Below are 22,612 nucleotides of genomic sequence, written 5' to 3' on the forward strand. Positions count from 1 at the left end.
TGGTGTCCCTAAGAAGAACCCACCCCATAGGCATTTTCATAACATTTTCAGATGGTTGCTTTTCAAACTTACCCTATTTCTCCAGTTCGCCTCCCGTTTTGATTCATTGCCATCAATTTGATTCGTTACCATTCACTTATTGATATGACTAAATAGTAAAAAAAGAACACAAGTTTTTAAACACCTGGCTACCTCTTCTTGTAAGAATCTGTAGTTAATAAATAATTTAAGATTGGTTAGTAGAGCACGAGACAAACATTAGCATTGAGTATTAGTTCTAGCGTCTTTAATCTTGGAGAAATGAAACGTTCTAGGATCCTGAATTCTCTTTAACTTAAAACTATTTTTGTGCCCAAAGGACTTAAAACAGATGGATAGCTGAGCAGCTGTGGAACACATTTCACTAAATATTTTGTGTGTGATCAAACCCGATTACTCAGTTATGTGTATTACATCATAACGTAAAGAGATGTTTGGAAAGACACATTCGAGGCATTTGTTTGCTGTAACTGCTGCCCCCTGTATTTACCATCCAAATAGGCTTTTATTTGGAGCAGTCCTATATTGTACTGTCAAAATGAAAAAATAGAATCTTTATTTTGTAAATGAAAACAATTTAAAGTTGTTGTAAATATTCCTGTGGATATGTACCATTTTTGTATAAATAAATTCACACTAGTTGAGTCTGCATTGTTTGGGATTTTTTGGTTTTTTGTTTTAATATTTTCAGGGGTTTATGTATTATGTAATTCATGTATTCATTGATTTCTCAAATGGCAGAATTTGCTGCCATTATCCTGCATACATCAGTCTTGCATTAAAATTCCTACTATGTTTTGCCCTTATGAACAGAAAACGTCCTGAAAAGGTAAGCTGTGTGCACAGACTGACACTGCTGCTGCATCTGACCACCTGAAACATTAGTTTTAAGTGAATTGTCTTGCTCATGTCAGCCAAGACACTATGCACTCTCACCACCAAAACTGGTGTCTTTGCTACAAAAATGATTTCCATCTTCCTGCCCTCCTGTCTTTCCTTAGCTTCCTCTTGCTGTCTAGTTCTTAACTTTCTGTTCCCCCTTCCCCAGCCCCCAAAGTAAAAGGCCATGCCTTCACAAGTTCATGACGTTCGTTTCCTATAAAGCCCTTCCACAACCAGGTGCAGATTCCTGTGGTGGAATGTGGCTTGCAGACAAAACGTGACAATCCAAAAAATTGCTTTTGAGCAAGTGTCACTTGTAGGACACCAAGCAGTGGGGTTTTATCTCCTGAAGCCACCTCCCAGGCCTTGGGCATGATGGCTCTTCTGAGCTTCATCAGCTCAGGAATGAACCAGGCTCCCTACACCAACGTGCTATAATGCAGTGTGATTTACAGGTCTGTGAGCAGAAACTGCAGCTACAGCAACAGCTGACTAGGATACATTAATCCATAGAGAAAGCAAGTCATTAATGCAATATTCTTGAACATTTATCAGTGGAGATAAGACAGTTCTTAGATACAGGATGAGAGGGCTACTCTCTCAGTCTCCTGGTGAACGGACATACCCATGGCAAAGAACACATCCTAAGAAACCATCATTCTAACGAACGTCTACGTGAAGGTCAAGTGAAGGGTGTTACATTAATAAATCCTTTTGCAAAATCCAGTTCTGCGGTATCTATTAAAGTATGCCTGAATCACGGTTTCTGTTGGCATAAGAATTTTAGCAGGGCCTGTAAGGGAGAGATTTGTCTGTCAGGTTAGTTATGCTGCCTCCTTGTACTTCTCTGACAGATGTTTGAAAGCAGTTTTTTGATAACTTGCAGTAACAGCATAACCGCTTATGCTTCTCTGCCTGTTTTTGATAGGGATGTCTCTCTTGTAATCCCGGCTGACACAGCTACGTGGACGTGCCTTTGTAATACAGATCAAGTATGAATTGGGTCACACTTGCTAAGAAAAAAAAATATCAAAACATGTTTTATTGGTTACAGTGACATTTCTGCTCTATTGAGGATATCAGAATACTTGTCTGAAATAAGCTTTGGTGCAAATTCCTTGGTATTTGTTAAATTAAACTGCAATAATCTCCTTCATTTAGGAAGTGGATGGGCAGCTCAGGCTAGTTTGGGAAGTGACAAGTACTGTAAATTGAGAGTGCTGTAACATTTGACACTTTCAGGAAACGCTTAGCAAGTTAATTGCTCCTATTTAAAAAATTTTCATAAGGTTCATTTGCATTTGGCTTTTGGGAACGCCTTTGATCAAAAAGCAAAGTACGATGCTTGCAAGTAGTGACTGAACTAGTGATGTTGAGCTAGGGTAGCTAGATCCAAGTGCAGCTGTGGGACTGCGGGTGGGAAGAAAAGCAGTAAAGGAACTGTCAAGATAAGAGCGTGAATGATTTTATTAATGTTAACACATAAATCGCGTGTATTCTTTGGGGTTTTTTCATCTCTCAGCTTCTCAGATATTGATGCGTATGTCATCTGATTCAGTAGAAGTTGCATAAAATGGTCTAAACGTATTTCAGATAATTAAATTGTGCATATAACCCCCGTAGCCTACATGATCTTGGAAGTTCCTGACATCTCCAACCACATCTGTACAATCAAGGTCACTAAAATAATTAGCATAAACTAATCAGCTAATGCAACTTTGGGCCCAACAAATGTCGAGACACAGCCGGAACAGCAGTTAAGTTGTTATTTTGGCACTTTTCTGAAAATCCTACTCCAGCCGGGAGCGTGCTCACTAGGGGCCAAGCTCCCCATTGCCTTTACAAACCCTGTGCAGAGCAGTGTTGACATTTAACGAGGTAATTTGCTGCTGCCACACGAGCAGAGAAAGACAGCCCTTTACTTTCCAACGCCGCCGGCTGAACAACCGCAGTAACCGTGAGGCTAACCCACAGCAGGATAAGGCGGTTTATCTCTTCATCGTGTTGCGCGCTTCAAACCAAACCGCCACGTCTCGCCTGTGCATTCACCTCAGCGGGAAGGCCCCACCAACCTACCCAAGGCCAAAAGCGAAGGCTTTGCCCCTGTGGTGTCAAAAGCCGACACGTTCCGCTTCCCTTGGCAGATGAGCCGCGGTGGGGATCTGGAGGCTCGAGCTCTCCCCTCGATGGGCGCGGCGACAACGACTCGGGCCTGTGAGGGAGCCTCGCCTCAGCCGCCCCCTCCCGAGGAGCGCGTCCCTCAGGCACCGACCCACTGCCGCACCTCAGCTCCCGGTCGCCTACGCTCGGCGGCGCCAGCACAGCCAAAGGGCCGCCCTTACCCGCCCCCGGGCGCTGTTAACGGCCGCCGGAAGGGCGGGGGAAGGGAGGCGGCCCCTCCCCGCACGGCTGCCGAGCGCAGGCGCAGCCGCCGCGGCGGGGCGGGGCGGGGCGGGGCTGAGCTGAGCGGCGCCGAGGGGGTGGGGTCGCGAACTCTGACCTCCGGGAGCCGGAGCCGCTGCTGCCGCCGCCGACAAATAGACCCGCCGGAGAGGCTGCCGGGCCTGCCAGGTGAGCGACTCCCCTGGCGGCGGTAGTCTGGCGGTGGGGGCGGTGGCTGCGAGCTAACGGTGTGGGCCCACGCGGCTGCTGGCCCGCCGCCTCCGCTGAGTGTGGCGAGGCGCCGCCCGGCCCGGCCCGTTCCGTCCCGTCCCGCCTCAGGCCTCGGAGCGCCCCGCCGGCGGCCCCGCGCCCCTCGACCTTTCACCTACAGGAACCGCTTTCCGCCTCCCGCCGTCCCGCATCCGGGCGACGCCGGCTGCCGCTCCCCGCCGGGCTCTGGGGGAGAAGGAGCGGCGGGAGGCGGCAGCGGCGGCGGGCGATGCCACCCTCGTGCTGGGCGTCCGGCCTCCCCCCGCCCCGGCTCCGCCGCGCAGCCATTTTGTGCGGGGCGCTGCGGCCCCGCTGGCCGCGGTGGAGAGCGAGCACGGGCGCTGGCCCGTCGCCCTTTCCCTCTCGCCGCAACCCCACGAAGTCCCCCCAGGGAGGGGAGAGGCGAGGGCAGCCTGCCCGGGCAGGACGGGCCCGGGCGCTGGGCTGAGGCTTGGCCGCCGCCTCTCTCCTTCCCTCCCCGCCGCGGCCGTGCGCGGCCTCGGCCCTGCCGGGGGGTGGGTGGCCCCGACATCCCCCCCCCGCCCTCAACCACTTTGTGGCTGATGAGTCCCGTGCCCCCGCCGGGTCCCTCTCCTCAGATACTTCTGGCGGCTGTCGGGGTTTATTTGGGTTAAGGTAGTATGTCCTGCATAATATTCGGTGTTATTTTTGCTGGGGCAGATGACCCTGTCGCTGTTCCTTGTTTTGTCTGGTTGGGTGGGGTTTTTCTTTCAAGCCGTGGGGTTTGTGGGGTCTTTCTTTACTCGGTGCTGCGGTGTATTGTCTTAAGTGTAAAAGGCACAGCCCCGTACCGCAGGGTAAACTTACATTTGCATGTTGTGGAGGGAAGAGAGGAGATGGCGTGTGTTGTGCAAATAAACTTACACAATAGGAAAAAGAAAGGTCTTTTGGTACTGATTTTACTGCAAGATGAGAGTGTGGACATGATTCTTGGAAAACCGAGTTGGGCATTCTTCATATGTGAAACCTCTGATCGGAAGCTACTGATACCGGCATCAGCAAGGTGCACAGCAAAAGTGCTATAGTAGGAAGAGCTGCATCCACCCCTAGCATAGAAAAATAAGATGGCAAAAAATTAAAAGTTTTTTGCAGGACAGCTTCTTGATTTTTGGGATCAGCATTGTATAAGTAGCAATGAAAGTATCAGAGGGGGAGACAAAACATCACATTACTGTATTGGGCATGGTAGTGTTGACCTGGTGACTCTTTGTTCTACGCGTTGTAATTTTATATGGATTTTTCTGTAACAGTATTTCTACCTGAAAATAACTAAATATTTTTTTCCCTGGTAGTCTCTGGGGGACAGCTGTGACATGAGATGTCACAGCCCTAGTCCAACAGAACATTTAGCTTACAGCTTGCTCCGTGCTGTACAACTTTCCTCAGGGACACTTGTTTGAGGGAAGTCTTAAGGTCTGTGAAGTGTTCTACCCCTTCTGCCTGTAGCTATTTCATCAGGGACACTGCAGACCCTCTCTTATCACAGAACCAAGTATTTTCATGTGATGGTGGTCAGCTGTACATGGGCACGTGCATGGTAAAGTAAGAAACATAACTGACATCACCTGGTGGTGTCCGCTCTTCAAATGGTTCTGCAGTTCATGCAAACTGCTCTATCTATCTAGATGATTGGACAGCACTTGTTAAAGACTTGTTAAGTCTGTTGAATTCTAAAACAACAGATCAAGACGCTTATTAGAGAAAAGAGTGCGCAGTAGATAAATTAACTAGCTTTGACTTTCCCCCTCAATTCTCAGGGCACTTACTAATATTTCTGGTTTTCTTGCCAGTTGTGTTTTCTTGTGAAATGTTGTCGTGAAGGGAACAAATTTGGTGGGAGTTCTGATATCTTTAAGAATAGTCATAGCCCAGGCTAGATTGTGGGAGAGGAGGGCATGTTGTTTTTTGCCTACATTGATTTTTCTGGTCAAGTTCTTTAGCCTCTGAAGACAAAGCCTCAAGCAATGTGTGTAACGCTGAAGCTGCCTCCTCTGCCTTGGGGGAAAGGAGGTTGGACCAGATGACCACCAGAAGTACCTTTCAACATGAATTATTTCGTGACTGTATTCTGTTATTAAAAGCGTATTGGTCGGGGGGGGGACGTGACATGAAACCAAACAAAAGCCCAGTGATACTGTAGCATGCAGTTTAATACTTCACATGCAAAATATAATTACAGAATGCTTAAAGCTAGTGTGGTAGTCCAGTGAAAACTGGCTTTCATGTATAATGTGAAATCTAAATATTTACACTGGCAAGATTAGTTTGCTTGTTCCCTATGCTGATACTCTACTTTCATTTTGATTTATTGTGTGCTCATTGTATTATGCAATTAAAATTTGTGCAGCCAGTGAAGTTGGTGGATTTTCCTGAAAGTTTGTGAAGGAAAGTAGTTTCCCTAAAGAAAGTAACCTGCGTCTAATGTCTGGGTGAAAACCCCCTGAAATAAGCCAGCAGGCCTTGCTAAAAGTAGGGAGCTTAACTGTGTATAAGGAATAGTGGTGTCAAATCTTTAACTTGTATGTGTTTGTTCTGCTGGTGGACAAAGTGTGGATCTCAGCTGGCGGTGCAGCAGCTGGCAGAGGGTATGTGCGCATTTCCTGCTTCAGCTGCCATCCTGGCTGAAGCAGTTTTAATAGTAAGCTTTGCTAACCTGAGTTATTTTGGTTGATACAGATCAGGGAGCTCTCCTGTGAGTATCTGCTTTCCCAGGCCTCTGGGGGTATTAACATCCACTGTGAGGAAGCAGTAAGCAGCTGGGGTGGGTGCGAGGGCTGCAGGCTCTGGCTGACACAGCTGTCTGCATATGCTTTTTTGTCACATGCAGGCTGCCGTGTGCAACCCAGTGGTGACCATCACGGAAAACTGAACAATACCTACGTCACTTTCTAGTTAACGTTTTTGCATTTTTTCCTCAGTGCTGTTTCAGGCTGCTTTTTAGCACTTTGAACTTGTGCCTTTACATTATTGGCATAAGGTAAGCTGCTGCAAAACAGAATTTCATCAGTGTTAGAATGGTAGATAAAACTGCAAAGGCGCAGTTAATCAAATTCTTACTCTGGTGTATGCAGACCTCTCCATATTCTTACCCTTCAGTCAGCAGCTTTTGATTCCAGAGACTAGTGTGTTAGATAGTACTCACCAAACTCTTAAAGCAACAAAGGATTTCTCTTCTGAAGAATCAAACTCTCTATTTCCAGTTCTCAGATTGGAAGGTTGCCGAGTCCCGTGTATCTTACGAAGCAGTGCTGTGGATTTTGCAAGGAAGTATGTTCCTGAAAATCACGGTCTAAGAACTGCCCTTCTGTACCAATACTGAGATTAATTTTGTTGGTTTGGCCAGGCCTTCTCTAAAAGGTTCGAATTTGTTTAACTGAAATTACTTTTTGTTCAACTTGATAGTCAAACAGGCTGGATTAAGCTAAGTATTTGAGTCTTTGTAGGAAGTTAAACCAGAAACTTGAAAAACATAAACCACTAAAAAACTAAAGCCAAACCCTCTGCTATTGTCATATTAGCTATAATTAATGGTTATTTGGTTCCAAATAAGTTGAGGTTGCTGTTTATAGCTTAGCAGTAACTTTGTGGTGTGAAAACTGCCCTGTTTGTTTTGGTAATATGTTTCCTTTGAACTATTAGTGGGACAGTGTAAGTGTCAGCATAACTAATGCTTTCACTCTTGACTGACTTAATCCGAGTATTTTTTTCCAGAGCACTTTACATGCATATTTATAGGAATTAAAAAAACAACAAACAAACAAAACCTCACAAAAGGAACAACACACACCCTCTAACAAAATCTGATCTGTTGGAGTTGATAAAGCAAAAAAAAAAACCCACCCCAAAATCAAACAGGGAAGAGGCAGGTGATGATGTTTATGAAGGGATATTTTTATCTGAAACAGTGTCAGCACTGATTTACGGGAAGGATGTGTATGTATGAAACTCTTTTTTCTTTTTTTTTTTTCTGAAGGAAGTTTCTCTGGATATGAACATTGTAAGGTCAGAGTTGTTAGTAGTACTATTGAAGAGGTTTGACAGTCCTTTCCATAGCACACCTTCATGAATCAGCTACCTCGTCTGTGGCTGTAGTTCAGTGAATGCTCTGAGCAGCCACAGCATACCACACTTATATGGCCAATTTGGTGTTATATATAAGCTGGTGTAACAATGTGGGCTTTTTCCAAAAGAAATGGCCTTATTTCTGCTTTTATCTGGTTCTCTTGTTATGTGTAGCAATTGTTAGCTGCAGAGTGAATAAATTCAGAATATGAGCTTACCTTTCAGCTATACAACCACAAGGTCAAATGCAGAGGGGGACAAAGCTGTCAGCCAGGAGCAGGGCTACCCCATTTTGTGAAATGCTGTAATTATGCCATAGTGGATGTAATGCCTCTCTGTGTTTGGAAAGAAGGGTTTGCACTTGCTGTGCTGTGTTAGCATAATCTTTGCGTGCCAGGTAGGAGAATGGGCCTGGCTGAATCTAATCCAGCGAAGGGGGATGTCTTCAGTCAGATGAACTTCCTGGTCTGGTTCCTTGTGCAGCTTCAACTCTGGTGCAGGGAACCAGTCTGGGTTTTTTTCTTCCTGTAATCTTGCAGGATTTTGCAAGCTTCAGGTGGAGATGCAGGCTATGGCTGACATTACCTGGGGTGGCTTGACCTGATCAAATGGCTGTCTCCTTACCTGGCTCTGGCCTATAGCCAGTGCTCATGTGAGTGGGCTCAGCTTGCAGAGAGCCCCCTTGCCTTTCGTTCTCCTTCCTTTGCCCTGTTGTTTGTGGGGCTGGTGAGCTGAATCAGCTCTGTGGCTGTTCAGGCAGGTTCTAGAGATGACATGATAAAAGCAACAGCAGCCTGGGGCTAAAAGTGAGACTATCCCTTTGGTGGCCCGAACTCTACGAATGACTCTGCAGCCTCCTGAAAATTTACCCTAGCAATTCTCTTTTCTCACCTCTCCTCCCACTGTCGCACTTGTTTACATGAAAAAGCAGTGAGAGCAATGATTCTAAATTAATTGTACAGGCATGCCTGCAAATGGATCTTTCTCTATTGCTGTGTGCCTTTTAATTATTCCCTTATGCTCTTACAAGCATCTCATCTTCCCTTCCTTGCCTGCAGGTTTAGCCGCTTCAGTTTCCTGTGGTTATCTGTCTCTTACATATGTACTCTCTAAATCTTGATGTCATGCAAGTTTAATAAACAGTATCTAACTGGGTGTCAAGAGTCACATAAATATTCCTTAGTTCATTGATAAAGAGAATGTTACTCCCTTAAGTCTGCCAACTGTTCTACCATCTTGAGCAATATGGCTTATAGAACGATAATCCAAGAATAGCTCATTTAGCTCCCAGCGTTCATTGAGCTTTTCTTGTATGAAGCATTGAGCAGAGCAGTGTCATTTGTTTCACAAATGTGTTTGCATTCCTTGGCTTCTTTATTATCTATAAAGCATGCAGAATACTGTTCGGAAGTATAAAGAAATCTTAGTGCTTAAAACAGTTCCCTAACTCTGGAACTCTTAATCATAGAGCGATTAAGTGCTTTCTGTTTTATGTGTAGGTATTTATTAAACAGGTTTGGCACAGGTTATGCTGAATTCTTAATTAGTACATGATGAGTCTGAGAATGGAAACGAGGACTAGTTTCCATTTTAAGGTACAGAGCAGCCGTAAGCCCAGTGTGATGACCTGAGCTAAAATAGCGTATCCTTAGTTCATTTTCTGAGATCTGTTAAAATCATTTACTACTGAAGCAATATGACTATAGAGAGAGATTAAGACAGTTTCTTCTAAGAGGGAATGCTTTTCCAGTTGGCTTTCCATTATATTAACCTTTTGAGCTTTCCTGAAAAGTCATGTTAATCTTCTGGTATTTCTCTTTACTGTGCTATAAGAACAGAAAGTAAAGTTCACAGTAACTTCTGCAGCCATAACTAGTTAATGTGCTTGTACCTCAGAAGTATCTAGAAAGTTCTTATGTTATTTTATTAGTTTAAATGTGCATCTGATCTTGTACAGGTGGACTTAATCAAGGAAAGATCCATGTATTAACAACATGCATTTTGTACATATACACAGTCATTATCAGAGTCATTATGCATTCCATACATACAGGGTCAAGCTGGTTTGATTGCTAGCAGGGTAAGTTAAATTACACATATGTTTCAAGCGTTATCTTTGCACCAGTAAAACTACACTGGCCTGGGCTATGACATTTTTTTAAAAAAGTAAACTGAAGATCTTTGGGGTGGACAGAATTTTCTCATGTTGTATCTTCATACTGGTGTGGTTTGTTCTTGCTCATTTAAAGGGTGTTAGATCAAAAGCAAGGTACTTGATAGTGGGGCAGCTGCACCAACAGTGCAATGTAATAGAGCAGCAGATGTTACCATTTATATCAAATGGAGAGTCTAAACATAAAGAAATATTCTTCCTGCTGCTGCTTTTAAAGTCCTTAGTCTACAATGATGTAAGATTTTTAAATACTATTAGTAGGAACTTCCTACTAGGATAGTGAAGTTGTATAACTTTTGTCCCTGGAGAAGGGTGTGACTTAAACATTGATGTCTTCTGGGTATAACTGTACTAGTGGAGTGGTTAGTGCTTCTCACTACCAATCCTCAAATCTGCTGGCTGTTCTCGTGGGAATGTTTCATAACCTATTTCAGTTGAAGTAAGCCAAAACCAATTTAAAAAGTAACTTATGTTGACTAAAACATTGAGAAAACTCTGGCACATAAAAACTGAGGAAGAAGTAAAGAGGAGTGGTTGAATTAGTGCAAGCTAATGAAAGTTTTCCCCTGATACGGTGGCTCATGGAGTGCTTTTTTTAAATGGAAAACCATTGGCAATGATGCCAGGTTCAACACCAACAAGTTTGGACTAACACTGATGATAGTGATGTATTTAAGAATAACTCTGACTTCTCCTGCCAAGAAGACTCGCTAACTCATTTGCTAGGGACATAAACTAACAGTATTTACATAGGATTTACATACAGAAAGAGATTCTGGTTGCACTTCATTTGAGTCTGAAGGTTGAAGAGAGATGCAATAAATGCACTCTAAGTAACAGAGAGGAAGTCCAATGTCTGTCTTTTGTCAAAATGCCTGCTTTTAGGTGCTTCTTCTAATAAATTGAGATTTTGAAAAGAAGCGATGGATATATAATTTTGTCTCTCTGTGAGTTAGTTTCTTTTTCAAAGGTTTTTGAAAGAGCTTAATTTTTCTTATTTTATTATGTAGGAAGTAATACTGTCAAGCACTTAAGAAATAACTTTGAAAACAAATGCAGCGATTATACTTGTAAAGCAGGTCTAATCAGTGTAAATACAGATGCCAATATTTGTGTTACTCTGTATGTAGAATAACAGAAGGGGAGCCTTAGTGTATTTGGTACCTTCTAAGAAAGGGATTTTTCCTTTGCTCCAGAAATTTACCACTAATGAGAAAATACACAAATAAATCATCACAGACTGAGGGAATACAAGGGTACAAAAGCAGAATATATTGGACAGCTGGAGAGGCAGCGATCTAATCATGTTGACAGTCTAAATGTTGTCAGTTCATAGAATCATAGGGTTGGAAGGGACCTCTGGAGATCATCTAGTCCAACCCCCCCTGCCAGAGCAGGGTCACCCAGAGCAGGTTGCACAGGAACGCGTCCAGGAGGGTTTGAATGTTTCCAGAGATGGAGACTCCATCACCTCTCTGGGTAGCCTGTTCCAGTGCTCTGCCACCCTCAAAGTAAAGAAGTTCCTCCTCATGTTTAGGTGGAACTTCTATGCTCGAGTCTGTGCCCTCTTGTCCTGTCCCAGGGCACCACTGAAAAGAGCCTGGCCCCATCCTCCTGACACCCACCCTTTAAGTATTTATAAGTGTTGAGGTCCCCCCTCAGCCATCTTTTTTCCAGACAGTCTTTCTGAGTTCTGACGTTGTTGTCAGCATCACATCTCTAAGACAAATTGAAGAAAGGTTATTGATTTGTTTTGTAGAGTTTTAGATAGACTGTTTCCAGTCTTCATGGCAGATCTACAAAAAGTTGTAGAAGGGAGTAACAGTATCATTAGCTATATGGTCATGAGGCAAAGCATTTCTTACCGTTTCATTTTTCAGAACCTTGAAGGTAAAAGTAAAGGCAAGCATCTTGTGAAGGGATGATGTGAAAATGGGAAACCAATTAAGCAATAATTGCTATAGGCAACTATAGACTCACTGGTTGAAACAGTGAGTGAAGAAAATATTTTTTGCAAGAGTATTCAAAGTGAGATATGAATGAGGGAAAATTTAATTGGGCACTGCCTACAAACAACTTAGTGTTTAGTTCTACTCCTTCCCTCTTTTGGACTAATAATATAACTGTAATATTATTCCAGTTCTTTTAGTTGTGGCACATGCTAAAGAAGATCCTAAAATTTGTGCTGTTTTTTTCATGTGGTGTTCTCTGGTCTCTTCTAGAATGCCAGCTCTTATCCTTTCATTATTTTAGATAACTTTAGAAAGGAAATATTAGTGTGATTAGCAGTCTTTTAACTAGCATCTTGATAAAGTTTGGTTTATCTTGATTTGTCTCATTCCCTTTGAAAGAAGAACAAAGCATTCTCAAGGAAGAAACCGTCAATTATTTGACTCAATCTACTTCTTTCCTAGACTATCAATAAAAAACATTTCTTGTATTTTGCCTGATGTGTGCTTTGAAGGTGTGTGACATGGTTTGGACAAGTGTGGAAAACAGAAGCATTTCTGAAATCGGAAAGATTCACATTAGATGAGAAGACCTTGAAGATTACTTCCAGTTATTGAAGATCAAAACTCAGACTGTGGTGACAGTTATTTAAGTCTTTTCACTGGTAAATGAAGGGGTTTTTTTCTAAAGTATTTAAGGAATATTTCCCAATTTCAGATAGCTCTGAGTTTAGAGTATATTCACCCTTTCATGTGAAACAGTTCAGCTTTTGGGAATGCTGGCTTGAGTAACTCAGGAAAAGAAGCTTTTAAAAACATGAGAAATGTGCTAATTTTGTAAGTTTACAAAATAGAAGAAAAAACAGCCAAAGCACCACTTTTTCTACTTAATTATTTGCAGTGGTCTTTAAAGAGTGATTAAGCATGCCTGATGTGAAGTCTAACACGGATACCTTAGCTGAGGTCCCAGAGTTAGCTTAGAATTTGTTGATAGCCAGTTCTCCTTGGCCTGTCCTGCCCCCTCGTCTCCAGTGTCAAGATGCACAGCTGAACAGGTAGCTACTGCCCAAAGAGGCAGCCTTGCTGCTTCCCACAACTGCAACTGGTGCTTGCCTGTCTCCACACTGAGCTGCGTCAGGCAGCTGGAGGGACCAAAACCAGAAGGTACAGTTCCATGGTGCAGTTTAACTGAACTATCGGTTCCCCACCACCAGTGATGGAGTGTGAGGTTTGCCTCCTCCTTCATCTTTGGTTTTTTCCTCCCTCCCTTGACTTCTAACAACATGTTCTCCTTTTTGTCTGCGGTGGAATGAATCTGACTGTGAAGTAAATTATTAGTTCAGTGTGCTCACCTAGCGGATATTTGGTGCATTTCTGCTAGGTTAGTGTTCTGTCTTTTTAGTGAGTTGGATTGTCCTAGTGTGTGGTCAACACCACCACAGCTTGGTCAGGGTGAGCAGGACCTCCTCGCCAGGGATGACCTATAATACTGTTCAAACTGTTGAAATTCTTTGAAACTATGCCATGACTCTACAAATAAGGAAGAGGTTTCTGCCAGTTCAGTTCCTTGAACTGACCCCTCAAGGCATTATGCGTATACCGATGCCAGCACAAGAAGAGATGAAATAGTAAAGCAAAAATAGGCAATGGGATAGGAATGCCTGTTTCAGCTAGCTGCTTCAGCATTTGAGCTGTGGCATGAAATGTTGCCTGAAAGTTTATCATTTAAACATTGAAGTTGGTGAGTTTTTTCACCAGTATACATGCTCTTCAGAGCAAAGTCACCTGGCTTATTGGAGGTGATCTAAGTTAAGGCATTTCATTACAGAGTACCATTGTTACAAATACTGCATTTGTCAGTTAGTGCCCTTGTGTTTAGGGATCGCTAAGATAAATAAAGCAACAACACGCAAAAGAACCTACTACTAAATGTTTATGCAACTTGAAATTTCAAGTGTCGAAATATAAAACATCATGTAATTCATCTTGTAAATAATACTCTATAATTTAACATTATAAAAAAAGAGATAGAAGACATAAGGGAATAATCCACTGTATGTAATTACAAGTCACACTGGTTACAAAGGATGTGATTGCAACACATGAAGTTGTGCACCAACACGAGCCCTAGCCTCATTTATGCCATGTCAGGTAAATGAGGGAGGAACCTGATTCTTATTAGCATTTATTTTAGGATGTAGTTGAGTGTGATATTTGCAAGTGTCAGAGACACTAATAATTTAAATATTTATTTTTCTTAAAGTCCATGGAAATTCCATTTCCTCAGGCCAAAATTAAGATTGCACTCTACTTTAAGAACTCTGATACATAATCAAGGACATCAGTGCAACTCCTGATAGTTATTGCTGCTAGCTGTCGTCCCACCTGTAATACACAGGTGGCCAAGGTGGTGTTGAGCCGGTTGCTGAGCATTACTGTTTATTGCATGGCATTTTAACACGAACGGTAAAGACGCACTTCACAATAATGCACGACGCTCTGGTGATTAGCAGCCAGCAACTAGTTCAGAAGCAGCTCATCCGCATGTACACTTTGAGTGAGAAGATGAGGTGGAGGATTAATTCAGAAGGGCGTTCCAAGCCATGCTGCCTCTACTTATAAGCGCTGTTAAAGTTGGACCAGAGTTTCAGACTGGTTGCCTGCTTCTGAGAGTCTGAATCAGTGCTTTACTCACTAGCAAGAGCTGTAGTGGGACTGACTGCTGAGGAGTATTAATTTGCCATTTATTTTTGCATACACAAAGGAATTTCACCTACTGAAGTGAAGCCAGCATAAGGTCACATCCTCATAATTAGTATAACTTCATAGATCCGGCCTGATGTACATGGGTCTTAGGAAGTCACTGCATTAAAAAAAAGCAACCAATGATACCCAGAGGGATATATTGGCAATTATCCATTGTAAACAGTCTTAGTTTTGTTTAAAGGCTTGTTTCACTACGGAAGTTTAAAAATGCGATGTCACAACAGTATAAATACACATTTTATGCCTATAATAGGACTGTTTCTAACTTAACTCAAAGTTTTTGAACTTTATAATTTGTGAGTCAAAGCAATTAGAGTTTCACAACTTCTCCGTAAATGGCTTTATCAGCATTTATAACTCAAGAATTTTACACCTCTGCACTATATCCTCAAAAAAATAATCACAAGTTCAGTACCCTCAAAAACTGAATTTGCAATGAAATAAATAAATAAGGCTTTACCAGAAGGATGGTTCTTCATGCCAAAAACTTCAACTCTCTCTCTGTATATATAATTTATTATTATTTAATGACAGCTTTGAATGACAAAACTTCAGCACAATAATACAGAGAGCTCATAGCCCCTTCCTTTTGTTCAAGCGATGATTAATGTCACATCAAGAGGCCTCAAATTACCAAGTTCTAATGCATGCGTGAAAATGCAGAGAAACTGAGTATACTCTTCCAGTGCATCTATTAATGTTGTAAACACTAATTTAAAAAAACCTGCTTTCATAGCTCTTTCATAATGTAGCAGTTGTCAATTGGTACTGCTATGAATTATATCTACGAAAGATCCTAGTTATTGTGTTAGAGATTTTTTTCTAGTTGTAAAGGTATGCTAACATGCAGGAAGAGGTAGGACAGCCTCAACCTATTCTCCAGATTCCTCTTCATCATAAGAGTTCAATCTTATTTGTACGCTTGAAGTACTCTGTTCATGCAGCTCTAGTTCAAATGAGAAGCAGATGCCTATTTTAGATTAAGTTTCAAGAATTCACTTCTAATGGTTTATGCTTCTCTGAGACTTAGTTTCCCTATGACCGGAGCATCATAGTTGAAGACGTGTATATTGCATCACTGCTTTGCTGCAAGGGAAAACGTGTCAGTTTAAATCACTTTCAGTTTTAAAGCTGACTTGTTTTACTAATACATCTTAGCTGTGAGGGCAGTCACAGCTGCTTCAGAAGAACTAACGAGCAGGTGCAAAGTGATTCCTTAAAGCTACACCCCTCTGGATTCTGGAGGTCAGTCCTTTTGTTTCCTACCAAGATGACACTGCAGAAACGTGCCTCTGAGCCGCAGCATCATCTAACGAGTAGCACAGAATGACTGGATGAGCAATTAAAAAGCTTTTACTTTGGTTTGAGGTTTCTGTGTCTCAACAGGATTGTGATGTATGGGATTCATACTTCAAGTTCCTAGCTGGTGAATTCATTGTTGTGATCAAGAATTTATGCAGTTTCAAGATGAGTTTCCCTCTTATTTTTTCAATTTTTATTATTAACTGCTTGTAGGTAAAAGAGTACTTTTTTTTTTTCCGAAGGTGCACTGTCAGGTGTACAGTGAAACATTAATGTTAGAAGCAGCATTCTTAAAAGCTGTGCTTATGTGGTGGTTGAGACCCTCAATGATGGACACTTAAGTGTTTGCTACGCTTTTTTGAGAGATTTTTTTTTTTCTCTGAGAGCTGTGCCATTTACAAGTCATTCTCTGAAGATTATAGTTGTTGAGAAAAACCTTCTTGAAAGTGCTTTGAATGGAGAGGTGACATTCTTCAAGTTCAGAAATAGCTGGATTTGAAAACTCCTGTGAACACAAATTTCTCTCTCTTGGTTCTGACAATCCCATTTGAAAGAAAATCTTTTTGACCAGTAAAATTCTTCTGATGGGGGAAGGATAGGAGCATCACTTGTTTAGGGAATATTAATCTAGTCAGGCTTTCAAAGTCCATTGTAATTTCATTAGGTTTTTATTTAACAATTGTCACCTTTAAAGCAGTTTGATTCTCAACAGTTTGTCAAAGGATTTGCATCCCACTGCCCTTTGTGTTTTCTTACATTGTTGATTCAGTATTATCAAACAGCGCTAATAAAATATTGAAAATACTCAGTGCACTGAAATCCAGAACTGACCATAGGTATCCTTTGTTCTTGCTGTTAGGAGCAATGTAAGTATACTCTGGTTTACTCTTAAGAGCAGTGGGAGAGGTTCTCTAAAGAGATTACCTGTCTTGATGATGTATTATTTTTGCAGGAATTCTAAATTAGATTCGAGAAAAAAGTAGGAAGAAATCTGGAGCAGAATAGAGTGTTACTCAGTCACAACCTCCAAGGTGTACTCAGTTGTAGCAATACAGTCTAAATGCCCCCAAAATAAACAAAATTAAAGAAAACACAAGCAACTCTTGTTTCAGTAGCTAAGAAAACAGTGCATTTTTGAGTTGTAGACTATTACAGGTGGGAAGGGACATCAAGGAAGCCTCTAGTCCAAAACCCCATTCCAAGCAGGATCAGCTCTGAGATCAGACTAGAATTTCAGCATTTTATTTGGTTTACTCTTATTTTTTGCAAAAGATCATCACATGCACAGTATTTCTGGTACGTCAAATTGTCATGAAACAGTAAGGTCTTCCTCTGAAATAACTCTTTGCAAAAAGTACATCTCTTACCCAAAAGTGTGTCTGTCTTATTTAAATAGTTCTCTAATTTGCTTTTAGGATGTTATGCTCTTCTTTTTAGCTTTTCTTTTTTTATGTGTGCATGTCTTTTGTTATGAAGTAGTACTAATTTCTGTCACTGCGTGTGTAAACAATGCAATATTTTGTTGCTAGTATTTTATTTAAAATAAGAAAACATCTGATAGAATATGCTGGCTGACTTGAATGTGCTCTGTGAATAGCGATTGTGCTACAGCTCGCTGCGTGCAGAAGTGGGTTAATAGAGTGTGCCTGCAAGGGTGCTGACATGTATTAGATCTTCTGAGGAGATAATGCCTCTCAACGCAAGTCTCATATGTTTTATGTGTATGTCTGTCATCTTTTGGCTTAATTTAACTAACAGTGCAGCATGCTTGTGGGTGATTAAGAATGGTCTACGGTGCCCAAATATTTCTATAGTCTTCCTTTCCACACACTTCCAAGGCCTGCGGTTCTGGCCCTAGTCAAAAGAAATACCTCTTTCCAATTACAAGAGCAGAATGATCTTCAAACTGAGTTAATGTTTTTATTTGCATAGTTGATTGGGAAAGTTTAGAGATCACTGGGGTAGGAGATAGTTCCTAGGACTTCTAGCAAAGTTAACGTGAAAACCAACTAACTATATATATATATACACACACACACCCCTTTTCTACACAAGTAACTACTTTCATTAGCTTTTTTTATGGTTACACAGCACACTTCCTGCTTATTAAATAAATAAATAATTTTTTTACACCATGTAAATATCCTTTATACCGACGCCATTTATTCTTATGTTAATGCATGAATATGTGTGTTGGTATTAAATGTCTTTATAACTTTGCCTGCAATGAGGAGGCCGTATACATTGTATATTTGAAACAAAGCAAATTTAGTACATAGACAATTTTTTTTGTGTAAGAGTACTTTCTTTATTCATATAAGAAGTATCACAGTGTTTTTAATACAGCTTTTGTCAGGAAAATTAAGTGTTTGTGGTGCTTCATAATTTGTATATGTTCATTTTAAGTACTGCCTAGCGAATATTTGTAAATCAAAATACCTGAACAAACAAGGCATACATCTGAATGCTTTATACTGCATTAAGGTAGTAGTGCCTGTTAAATCCTGCAAAATTCTTAACGAAGATTTGGACTTCTTATGCTGTAACTACAGTATTGGTGGCAAACCAGTATCTTATTCTAAACATGAGTATTTTCTGCCTCCCAAGTAGTGCCTCTCATTAATTACAATAACCAGCATCTTTTTTTAAACACAATATTTTCTGCCTGTCAAGTCATGCCTCCTATTAATTACAAAATTGACCTTCAAGCACTCCTATTAATGCTAAAAAAATCAGTATGAGTTCAGAAGAAGTCAGCTTTCCCCCCTTTGATTTGCATTAACAAAACTGGCTCTGTTCCAGCTTTTAAGATGTCGATTATGTCCCTGCTGATGTCATGGTCAGTAATTCACCCCTGTTCTCACAGGGAGTTTACTGTATTTTTATTTTTTTGGGAAAGCAGAGGAGGAAAATAGGAAATCTTTAGGTGAGTTATTTGAGTAGAGAGATACATAAGTTTACCAATAGAAAATAAATGATTACTTTTATAGTATAATCAAACTTTAAATTCTGCAGGGATGTCACCTTCAGACAACTATGAACATACTTTACTTATGTGAACTGTATTTTCCCCAAGATATTTTTACTTTTGAGGCTATAGATGTTAAGCATCTTCTTTCCTTTTTTTGACAGGAAATTCTGGTGATTAAAGATCATGGCAGCAATAGAGGAACTGGCCCATCAAATTATTGAACAGCAAATGGGAGAGGTACATACATTTTGAGTCCTAGTTAAGAGACACTGAACAATAAAATGCACAGACTGATATGTCAAAACCAAAATCACAAGAGGAAATAATTTTTAGTACACCTAAAGCTTCCAGAGACTCTCCCATGAAAGACTAGAATTTACTATGCCCATTTTAAAGTTATGCCACAAAGTCTTTCTTGCCAAACTTTGCCCCACAGAAACGAAGCTAAGGAGAATGTTGCAGTGTTTCCAGTAAGTGAGTAGCTGTTCAGCTCTGCTTTTTGGGCCTGTAATGGTCTTCGGAGGCCTCTAGTTGTAGAATTGCTTAGCTCACTTTCAGTTAGAAAATTTACAATCAAGAGAGTTGTCAGTACATAGCTTTTATTTTCCAATTAAGCAATTGCTTCAATTGTCATTTTTGTTTTCATGAGTAAAGGTTTGCCATGCTCTTCACTGTGAAATATTTGTTGGTCTTTGGCATAAGTCAAAAGGAAGATTGAACTCTTGTTTCTGCTAACTTCAGCTTTTCATTTTCTGTAACCTGTGTGCAGAATCTGTCTATTGCAGCCAGAGAACTTCCAGAGATGCACAGTTTAAGCATAGCATAGTCTATTTAAAATTAGCACTGCTTTAAACTGGATACAAGCAGTATCTTATTTATCTTACATAAATGGTATTTTTAGCTAGATATATCCGCTCTTTAATTCTTGTCTAGACATGGACTTAATTTTAAAGTAATTTTAGTTCTCAGTCTTGATTTCAAATAGAAAGGTTAGAGATGGGGGTGGGATGGTTAATTCTATTCTGTATAAATTCTTACAGCTTTTATTGTTGTAGCATCTGAGGGTTGCCAAGGCTGTCTCAAAGGACATAAATGATTTATGTGATGTATGGTGTTTTCTTTCTCTCACTTGTCCTCTTTATAAGTGAAAATGGCATGTCTAGTGTAGTTTTGTTTTGGTAATGTAATTCCTTGTGGAGGTCTAAATAGGGCTGCATTTCCTGGGGTTTGGGTTGGGTTTTTTTGAAAGTACAGGCTAGTCAAAACTAGCTGAAGAGTACATTCCACTTGGAAAAGAGAACGGTGTGATGATGGTGTTTAGCCTCTGTGAGGGTTGTTTCTCAATTTCATAGTGTGATTCCGTGAGACACTGAGCTGACTTAGTATCTCAGGGCCGTGGGAGAGGGAAGGTCCTTTTTCTGTTTCTTACCTTCTTTAGTTTCCACACTTGCAGCAAGCTAACCCGGCCAAACCAAGTGGAAGGTTTTCTGCTGGGCTGTGCATTGAGTAGGGTCTGAGAAGGCTCTAATGAGTTACCAGAGCCAGCATAAAACAGGTGTCTGGTAGCCCCAGGAAGGCAGGGGAGAAGACGGAGGGAGTGGAGGTGCAACACTGCAGAGAGCTGTTGGCTGTTTCTGTTCATGGTGAAAGTGCAGCCTTACGGTTTTCGTGGATATCATTCTGTCAGCAGTGTAGATTCGGATTTGTCCTTTAGCAAGGTTTTACTAAGCCTGAGACAGTCACATCTTATTTGGCAGCAGTGCAGCTTGAGCGTTCCCCAGTCCTCACTTAGCCACTTATTCTCATGCTGTGCTAGCCTTGTTCACGTAAGCTCTTCGTGTCATTGTGTGGTGGACAAAAATGGAAAAAAAATAATTATGGGATAGTGGACAAAGGTCTTCTCCCTCCCAGTTGGGGGCAGTTCCCTTATGTGGTACAAGTCAGTCTCTTCTCCCAAGTAACAGGCAATAGGACAAGAGGAAATGGCCTCAAGTTGCGCCAGGGGAGGTTTAGACTGGATATTAGGAAAAATTTTTACACTGAAAGGGTTATTAAGCATTGGAATGGGCTGCCCAGGGAAGTGGTTGAGTCACCATCTCTGGAGGTATTTAAAAGACAGGCAGACATAGTGCTTAGTGCTATGGTTTAGTGATGGGTTTTGTCAGTGTTGGGTTGATGGTTGGACTAGATGATCTGAAAGGTCCCTTCCAACCTAAGTGATTCTATGGTTAGAAGGGCGGAAAAGCATCACCCACGGCAGTGCAAGGTAAGTCTCCGTAAGTCAAAATTACTGTCAAAGGTGCATGTCATGCATGAGCACACGGCCTGAAAGGTGGAGTCAGCAAGGAAAGTGGCCTTCATGTAATAGCATATGTTCCTACCTACCTGTGACCTATGGGCTGTAATTGCATGGTGGTGTTCCTATTCAATGTAAGCATTGAAAACCATCATTTAAGGTCTGTGGAACTTCAGCAGTATTTTTGCTAGCATTTGTAATTCTCTTGAATGTTGAAATAGTTTTAATTGAATTTACAAGAAAGATGTACATGAAAGGAAAAAGACAGGTGCTCCCATTCTGAGGAGAATGGAAAGTGCTCCTGCGGGTCATTGAAATAATGGTCTGAAATTTTCTGTGACACAGGTTTTGGTTTCTTTACAATATTAACTCTTGTTCATGAAGCATTCTAAAACACAAACTTATCACAAAAAATTTATGATGATGTTAACAAACGTATTTTTTGTTAATTTAGGGCTTTTTTGCATAAAAGCAAAACTTATGAAAAAAAAAAGGAATTTATAGCCTTGCCTTTATGGAGCATTGCACAATGTTTATCCTTTCTCAAACTCTGCCAGCTGCTAATCATCTTTTGCTGAGTGTGAGATAATTCATATTTTTACATCAAGATCACACTCCTTGACTTATGTAGGGAGGTTGCCTGTCAAGAGCCCGCAGCAATCTCTTTTCTTTAATCTGTGCTTGGGTACACTAAGTATACGGTGGTTTGTTTCCACAGTCCTGCCAGGTAACAGTAACAGAGGAAAGCTACGTAGTTGTTGAAACAGAGTCTATCATACACATACAAAATACAGTTTTTAACAAATACTGCGGTTATTCTTATCAGTATTTTTTTTTTAACTGCAATAAAAAAGTGTATTCTGTATAAAAGTAGAACTGTCAAGCTGACATTTTGTGGGGTTGAAGAGCAGTTTTAGCTCACACAACATGTAGATCATGACATTTCAAGGGAGCGAGCATAAAGCATTCCTGGAATATGTAGCTTATTTTGCAAAGCAAAGGTAAACGCACATAAAACTCCACTTGCCTGTAAATCACCACATGTACATGTCACTTGAAAGGCTGATGCAGAATTTTAGTGCTTGAAAGTGTCTCTTTCAAACTCTAAATGTTGCTGTATAATGAAGTCATCTCTGTCCTTTACTTAAGCAAAGAAGTGGATGAATTGTTTGAATATGGAAAATACTCGTAGTCATGAAAAATTGGGTATTTTTAGAAAGCAGTGTTCCAGAATGGCTTGGGCAGTAGTTTGACAAGCATTTCTTTTGATGCTGCTGGCAGCTTAAGCGATCCCCCCCAGCAGCTTAATCCCACTCTCTCATTTGCTCTGATGTGTGTGCTTCTGAGCGTTGCGGAGATCTGGATTGAAGGTTTGATCTGTGCTAAGAATAGCCTTTGTTTGTCTGTCTCTCCTGGGCTGCTTTTTAACCTGCATCAGTGTCCTATTCCACATCACCGAATGACTAACCAACCAGTTTTACCTACCAAGCTGAAGGCCT

At 41.2% G+C, this 22,612-nt stretch overlaps 1 protein-coding gene across 4 annotated transcripts in view; it reads left to right on the forward strand.

Annotated features, from left to right (window-relative positions):
* Positions 1–2,646: 2,646 nt before the first annotated feature.
* Positions 2,647–22,612, forward strand: part of NR2C1 (nuclear receptor subfamily 2 group C member 1) — a 52,998-nt gene continuing 33,032 nt past the window's right edge. For 2 of the 4 annotated variants that reach the window (XM_063322782.1, XM_063322784.1), the window contains exon 1: positions 3,367–3,492. Coding sequence is in view for 1 of the 4 variants with exons in the window: in XM_063322781.1 (XP_063178851.1) it covers positions 3,066–3,492 (427 nt within the window). In the remaining 3 variants the exon portion in view is untranslated. Of the gene's footprint in view, positions 3,493–3,517; positions 4,210–22,612 lie in introns of those variants that run through there. The other 2 variants (XM_063322781.1, XM_063322783.1) reach the window with 2 other exon arrangements.

This window comes from Chroicocephalus ridibundus, chromosome 1 (assembly GCF_963924245.1).
Source record: "Chroicocephalus ridibundus chromosome 1, bChrRid1.1, whole genome shotgun sequence".
In the NCBI taxonomy this organism is placed as follows: Eukaryota; Metazoa; Chordata; class Aves; order Charadriiformes; family Laridae; genus Chroicocephalus; species Chroicocephalus ridibundus.